The following is an 8209-nucleotide window of genomic DNA, read 5'->3' as shown; positions in this document are numbered from 1 at the left end:
CTAAAGAGTTATATTTTTTCAGTCTGTACATATCATTTTCCCGCATTCATTTAAAATACAGAAGAAGGAAATAATTGTTTATCTGTGTAAAACTTAAACTCAATGGTATCTTTTCTTTCAAAGTAGTTAAAGCACAGAAGATAGGCTTCTTAATCTATTTTAAAACAAAAAGAATTATAGTAGGATTTCAACTGCCATTTTTAAGTCAATTTTACTACATATATGCTAATGAAAAATTCTCCCACCTAAAAAAATTTGAGTTACACATATAACCAAGGATTTAAAAAAATACTTCTATCAATGAGTCACATATATTCTTCTACAGTGTTAATTAAATCTTTTTAATAAAATAGAATTTAGGCCTTCTAATGTCTTTTTGAGGAGTTAGAAGCGGTTAATGCAATAGAGAGTACATAATATATACCTTATTTTCTGTTTTAGAAGTGGGCTTAAGAAAATTTTTAAAATACTTTCAATTCAACAGGTTTAAATATAATAAAAAACCACAATTATTTTATTTATATAAGCTCACTCTTTAGACAAAAACATCTATATTATGAATCCTATGAAACAGCTCGAGTACCAAGGTATTATTGTTCCTAGTCATACATTAATTTCATAGACCTCAAAATCAGAATTCTAATACAATTGAAATACTGGTAGTCATGCCTTAGACTTTTTTAAAAAATAGTTTTATTATTTTTTTTGTTTTTTTTTAAATATTTTGAGAGAGAAAGAGAGTGAGCAGGGGAAGGGAGAGGTAGGGGAGAGACAGGGGGAATATTATGCAGGTTCCACGTCCAGCGCTGAGTTGGACACGGAACCGAACATAGAGTCTGAAGTGGGGCCTGATCTCACAACGGTGAGATCATGACCTGAGTCAAAATCAAGAGTTGGACGCCTAACCGACGGAGCCACCCAGGTGCCCCAATAGTTTTACTCTTTTAATAAATATTTTAAAAACTTGAATTTATAATATACCCCAGATTTTAACTAATATCCTATTTACTCATAGAAATTTGAAACTAAATTTATCAAATAAATGTTATAGAAAGTTAATATAAATCAATTAGAGATTACTGTAAATATTAAATGCATAATCAAAACTAATATCCATATCAAATATCTTTTAAAATAGTCAATTATCATCAAATGTAAATTCTCAGACCAATTTAACCGCATTTGTGTTTTTCATGCGTCGATTTTTGTTATGCCTACATAACCTAGTCCTTTATACTTGCACATTTAATTTCAGTTAAAAAATTTGGTAATGCCTTCTTTTTTTAAAAAATAAAACTCGTAAGTATTTTGACTGTGTATCCATGTATTAACACGCAGTAAGCTCGTAACTGGAAAGCTTTTATTAAATATGAACTAAAACTAGTGGGTTACTATGTATTTTACAGAGGACAATATAGGTGTTTGTTAACTCAAAGATCAGTCATACATACCTTAGTTACATGTTGATATTCCAATATTCCTTAAGTACTTACTACATGTCAAGCACTATTCTATCTGTTGTGTTATTTTATATGTTTCAAAGTTTCAAAAATATATCTTTTGGTACCTTTTATGCTTTCTGAAACTTTAATATGCTCTTTTATATTTTTCGGTCTTTTATAACTTAAATATTATCTTTCTCCCAAATATGGCTACTCTATTTTATAAAGAATACACCTATTTTGCCTTGAAATTACATAACTATTTTATTTTTTGAAGTTGACGAATTAAGTCAACTGTTATTCCCACCTCCCCTTCTTCCCTCAACCTTTGGTTGTGCACAACAAAAGTTAAGGTAATATTAACCCACAAAAGGTCTTTTTTAAAAACAGTTAAACATGGAGAAAAACCTGTCAAAATGGGTTGAGTCGTATTCCAGTCCCTAAAGGTGAGAATGGGTTCACCTTTGCCCACATCAAAGCGTCATTCAATGAGATAGTAGATTTCCCGTCTTCAAGGAAAAATACAGGGCCCTGCAAACAGAATCGAGGAGACAGACGATGAGATTATAAATGTGTAACATGCTTTTCAACTTCCAGAAACAGAATCACTCTGATAAAAAACTACTGGCAATATTTAGGCATTGCTAATGGGAATTTTTAAAATATGAGAAAATCTGATTTTTTTGAACTGCTACAAATATCGCTAAACTTTAAAATATCTTAATATGCCTTTCACAAGAGAATTTAGTTTTATAACTTAAGTTCTTTGAATACAGTAGTGCTACCAATAACGACAGGTAGTGCTAATCTATTAATACAAAGTAAACATTTTATAAAGGCATACACGCCTAGCGTAGACTTAAATATACTTTATTTTAATCAGATGGCCTGCATCAATACAGCTGGGAAAATTATTCAGACCAGAAGCTCTGAACCTGCTCTCTAGAAGACAAAGAACATGTTGCTGTAGATGTGTCTACATAATTTAAAATCATGTCAATCATACGGTTTACTAGCATATTTATAATTTAGCTATGTCAGTTACTTTGCATGTCAAGGATAGTTCTGAAGCACCAAATGCAAAGAAATCTTTCAATCTGTTTCTCCTAGCTCTCAGAAGGAAAAGCATGATTTAAAAAAACACAAATTGGAATAAAAACTTATCTCCTTAATTATCTTCTAAAGTTATCAGATTTTTTATCACAATTTCAAATGGTACAGCTTGTTGTTAGTAAATTATTCGAGACACTGGAAAATCCATCACATGAAATAGAGAGCTTCCTAGTCTCAGGTACCCCTCAAGTACCTACCTACAGGCACTTGAAATTTCATAGTTCTAACCAGAATATTACTTTTCTGTTGAAACAGAAGTATCCTGGGAGAGGAGCACCCCATCTCCATTGGTCATCTGCACTTCAGTGTGTGTAAGATAATTAGTAGGTCTTTTCCTAATGCAGGTTTGGGTGCGGAGAGGTTAGGCAGCCTATGTGTTGGGCCACGTGGCTACTGCAGATGGAGAAAAAGATCTTGAAGGTACCAGGACAAATGGCACAGGGAGGGCCGCGACTAGTGCTGAAGATGAACTTTTTGCTCTTAATTATAAGTTACTGAATGTACTGCTTTGATTCTTGACCTCTGAATGGAAGTGGATAAAAACTATGCACGTCAGTGTCCTGTTTTTTTCAGAATATATTAGTTAAATATTACTTAAACTTAGCTTATAGTGTCAAGTCAAGCTATGGTTAGGGTTTACATTAGCAGCAAGCTATTTAATTTAAATGGTTATTCCAAAAAAGCAGCTGTCCCCATTGACCTGGCATATCAGTATGAGAAATGTAATTAGTCACATTCCATTAGAAATCTAAGAATCCACTGAGTAAAATGTGAACACTTTTGGGAGGTGGTGTTCTTTCAGTCCAGACTGTAGTTTCAATCCGCATTCTGTATGGATTCAGCTTTGTTGACTTCACGTGGACACCTACACCTGGCCCTGACTCTGAGATGATGAAGGCCTCTCCACTGTCTGGAGAAAACAGCACCCCTGGGTCACACTGGGAGGCTCTGGAATGGTTCACCATCATTACTTTTGACTGTATGTTAGGGACCTTCCTCAGGAATTAGTCATCCCTTGTGACGGGTCCCAGTAATTTGTAACTGTTGAAAAATTCAGGAAGTCACTCTAAGAACATATACAGTATATCGATAACACACACCTGCCAGTTTTTAATGTCTTTGTGTTTATAAAACACAAATGGAGAATATCAAGTTAATTTTAATCTATTTAGCTATAATTTATAACTATGTTGATTGTAGCTTTGTCTCCCTTATTTAATTTCCCAAAGGATATGATCTGTATGTATTTGTAAACATTTGTTACTAAGTATACCTATTACATGAATTGCTTTCATGGTAATACAAGGAGCATCTCTCTGAATTTATTTTAAGGAACAAACGACCATTCATACTAACTATACAGCATTAAGGGCAGTGTTTTCTCAGGGGTCACCAGTCTTATTTATAGGTACCGACTTTTATTCAGATTGTGCTTATTCTAAGACCATATTGTTTTGAGTAACTGAACAAATGAAAATAATGGAAATGAACAATTTATGCCTTACATTAGGCTGTACCTGGATTTTTAATCCCGTAAGACAAGAGATGTGAATATCTGAATGACTGGGCAGATTTGATCCAGTCACATAATCTGGCCCAACAATTCCTTTGAGTGGTTCTTCTTGTAGTCTCTTTAGTAAAGTTGCATAAACCATTCTTTGTGAATCAGAAGGGGGTGTATATGGAGATTCTTCTGGTGATCTATATTTTCAACAGATATTACATTTTCATTTTCATACAACCACAGAATTATTAAGGTTTAAGTTAGAAACAGTCCCTGATGATTATTTAGTCCCCATTAGAGATGATGGCAAATTAACTTTAGGCTTAATTTATAGTAAAACGAAGTACTTTAAAAAGGCAGAAAACAATAGGATTGTAAATGATGACGGAATATATGCTGACCAAACCAAGATTCATTTTTCGGCAAAGACTAATAGTGAGCCAATCCACATTTTCAATAAATTTGTGTATAATATTAACACCTCCGTATCCCAATTTTTACACTGTCCTCACTCACCGGCTCGTGGACCGTGTGCAAGCTCTCCACGCATCCAATTCCTCAGAGAGGTGCTCAATTTTTAAAGGCACTGATACCACCCGACGTTTTAACAGCTGACTGAAACGTGGAACAGAAATTAACAACTGACATCCAAGACTAAGATAAGAAAGAAAGCAAATGAACTTTAAATAATTGCTATTTTGGATTTAACAACTACTGTTCAAAAACACGTGTATACATGAATGCGTGTGTGTGTGTGTGTGTGTGTGTGTGTGTGCGCGCATGCGCTTACTTGTATATCTGGCCTTCAAGTTCCCTGGAAAGTTAAAGACGTTCAATACTGTTGGTTGGATGACAGTCTGAGCGAGCAGATGAAAAAGGGACTAGCGAGGGAGGGGGTCGGGGGGTGAGGGAAACAGGTGACAGTGATTCAGGATGTACTTGCTGTGATGAGCACCGGGTGATGTATGGAAGTGCTGAATCACTATATTGTACACCTGAAAACTAATATTACATTGTATGTTAACCAACTGGAATTTAAATAGAACTTTAAAAAAACTTAAAAAAATAAAATGTAAAACTAATAAATAAGGAAATAAACAAATGAAGGACCAAACTATGGAGACTGGATAGTCCAGCCAAGAATGCTGAATAACAGCCACACACAGCAGGGGTGGGAGGTGGCGCATGTCTGAATTACAAATGAGTATCAAGAGTAAGAAAACAAGTGGGAGAATGGCTAGAACAGAATGTCGACCAGCAGAAAGGAATGGAAATGCTCAATTCTTGAGAGACAGAGACTGGTGAGAAAAAGCAGGAAAACAGCCACAGTAGTGATCCATCACATCCGCATAAGGAAAACTGGAAACAGGTCTAAGTGGTATTAATTAGGAGGCTTTAGATAAAGAATTATTAGTCCTCGTTTCTATACTAAGTCACAGACTCCGTGTGCTTTTCAAGGAACTAGTTACGGGACATTTAAAAGCAAAAGCTGTTTGGGAGATAGAAAGAAACAGAACGTAAGACCTTACAGATGAACTTAAGGGTACAGGTAAGCCATTCTGTAATGTACATTTTACGGTTACTCCCTCTAATTGTCCTCATTCTGCTGGGACCTAATAAGATCTGGTAAGGAAAAAGGCACACACCTCCCCCTACACACGCCTAACACTGTAGTAATACTATCTCAAATCAGCAAGTTACCATTTTCTTCAACCCCAAATTACTGAACTTAAGATCATTTTTTGAGAGAGCGCAAGAAGGGGAGAGCAGAGGAAGAGGGAGAGACAGAATCTCGAGCAGGCTTCACACCCAGTGTTGAGCCCCACGGTGGTGCTCAGTCTCACGATGGTGAAACCATGACCTGAGCCAAAATCAAGAGTCGGATGCTTAACCGAGTCACCCAGGCGCCCCCCACAAAATTACAGAACTTAAAATTTGTATTGACAACGTGGCTAGCTCCAAAATGAATTCCCTCAACACTGTGCCTGCCGTGTCTACAATTTGGCACTTGACATGTCTTTCCCGCTGGTAGTGTTTGATGATCTACTATATGCAAAGCAGTGTTAAAGAGTGAGGAGAAAACAAGACACTGAGAAACTACCAGCGGGAAAGCTTCCATACATATGGGGTCACAAGTAATTCCGTTTGACCAAAGTGGAGAACGCAGAGAAGGCTAAGGTGGACGGCTTGGTCAGAACCCTGTTTCTGTAGACCTTTAACGTCAGACCAAGAATCTGGTAGTTCTGTGATGGACACTGGGGAGCCCCGGAGGGCGCTGAGGAAGGGCAGTGCTTCAGGAAGGCAGAAGCCACAGTGGGGTCAGGCAGGCAGCAGGAGGAGGACAGTGATCCACACAGCAGGTGACCAGATGCAGGGCTACAGTGGGAGGGAGTTACTGCAGACCCTTACTGCGGTCAGAGAAAACACCCGTGACCGTCACCATTAAATTCTGGGAGACAGAAATAGAACGCCATAGTCAAAAGAAGGGACACAGGAGAAGCAGCCGTTTGAGAAGGAAGAGGATGTTCATTTTGAGCACACAGAGTTGAAGCCAGGGTTCAGTGAGCCACAGAGCGATGTCACAATAACTGGCAAGGCAGAGCTACAGAAAGGGCCAGGTTTCTGAAGGACAGAGTACAGAGAGGGGAGGGGAGGGGAGGGGAGGGGAGGGGAGGAAGAAGACCGAGAGGGAGCTGGGAAGCAGAGGAAGGAACAAGCCTGGGGACTCAGCCTGAGGGCAAGGCAGCAGTGTGAGCACAGGAAATAGACACCATAATCAGGGAAGTTCTTTCCAATTAGGGCCTTAAGTTTCTCCTTCTCAACTGTTTCTCTCAGACACATTCTCCCAGGTCTCTTCTGCCTTACAAAAGCCTCCTTTCATTTCTGATATTATTTCAAGGGACCATTTCCTCTCTCTTTACTTTCATTAGCCAAGTCATATTTATTAAATGAATATATTTCATTAAATAGATTTTAATTCCATGTGGTACATACACCCTATTGCTCCCAGATTTTCAAATTATTGAAAGCTGCTTTCACATCTGGGCCTGCTGCCTGCACAGAAGTAGGTTTTTCCCTGAGTGCCTAGCAGTGTCCCCTCTGCCCCCCTGCCCGGTCTGCTCTAGGTGGGGGCCCTACATCTAAGCAGGACCTTCTCTGCGACCAGAAGGAAGAGGAGGGAAGAGAAAGCTTTGTTTCTCACCGAATCTCTGCCCGCATGAAGGCACTCAGAACAACTGCTTAGTCTCACACTCAGCACTGTTGGGGGTTAGCTACTCTACCGCTTAGCAAACTGGTCAACTTGGAAATGCTGTGTGGGGAAGGCACTGTGGGGCTTTCTTTTTGATTATAACAAGTTTTAAGCACAACGGCCAACATTCAGCAAGCTGTTAGAAGATACAGGAGTCTGGCAGGAAGGGTACACCCAACTACAAAATAGTGACTTACCCACTATTCACAAATCCCCTTTACTCTGCTTTTTCCTACTATAGAGAGTGGAAAGGTAAAATACCCAGTTTTTGCTCTGTTTTTTTTTTTAATTTTTAAATGTATTTTTTAAAGTTTATTTTATTTTTATTTTTTTTAATGTTTATTATTTTTGAGAGAGAGAGAGAGAGACAGAGGCAGAGAGCAAGAACAGGAGGGGCAGGGAGAGAGGAAGACACAGAATCGGAAGCAGGCTCCAGGCTCTGAGCGACCAGCACAGAGCCTGATGCAAGACTCGAACTCACAGACTGAGAGATCATGACCTGAGATGAAGTCAGCCGCTTAACTGACTAAGCCACCCAGGCGCCCCTTATTTTTATTTATTTTGAGAGAGAGAGAGAGAGAGAGAGAGAGAGAGAGAGAGAGAGAGAGAAAGCAGGGGAGGGACAGAGACAGAGGGAGAATCCCAAGCAGGCTCCACACTGTCAGCGTCACAGCCTGACACAGGGCTCGAACCCACAAACTGTGAGATCATGACCTGAGCTGAGATCAAGAATCTGCTTAACTGACTGAGCCATCCAGGGGCACCTTCCTCTTCTTTCAAAATTCGGGTTCCATAGATCCGGCCGGTAGGACACCAGCCTAAGGGGGCCTCTCCTTCCTGAGTCACATGGCCTCATCCTTTGGGGTCCCCATCCTGTCACCTTTCTCTCCTTCCCACTTA

General features: G+C 38.9%; 1 protein-coding gene across 3 annotated transcripts in view; it reads right to left on the bottom strand.

Moving 5' to 3' along the window:
- Window positions 1-601: 601 nt before the first annotated feature.
- WDR17 (WD repeat domain 17) overlaps window positions 602-8209 on the bottom strand; it is a 108333-nt gene continuing 100725 nt past the window's right edge. For all 3 annotated transcript variants that reach the window (XM_047857659.1, XM_047857657.1, XM_047857658.1), the window contains exons 28-30: window positions 4576-4674; window positions 4073-4256; window positions 602-1973 (exon numbers count right to left, since the gene is read on the bottom strand). In XM_047857659.1, the coding sequence (XP_047713615.1) occupies window positions 1854-1973; window positions 4073-4256; window positions 4576-4674 (403 nt within the window). In that variant the 3' untranslated portion in view covers window positions 602-1853. The remainder of the gene's footprint in view (window positions 1974-4072; window positions 4257-4575; window positions 4675-8209) is intronic.

Source organism: Prionailurus viverrinus, chromosome B1, assembly GCF_022837055.1.
Source record: "Prionailurus viverrinus isolate Anna chromosome B1, UM_Priviv_1.0, whole genome shotgun sequence".
NCBI classification, from domain to species: domain Eukaryota; kingdom Metazoa; phylum Chordata; class Mammalia; order Carnivora; family Felidae; genus Prionailurus; species Prionailurus viverrinus.
This window is presented reverse-complemented; position numbering and strand designations above follow the sequence as displayed.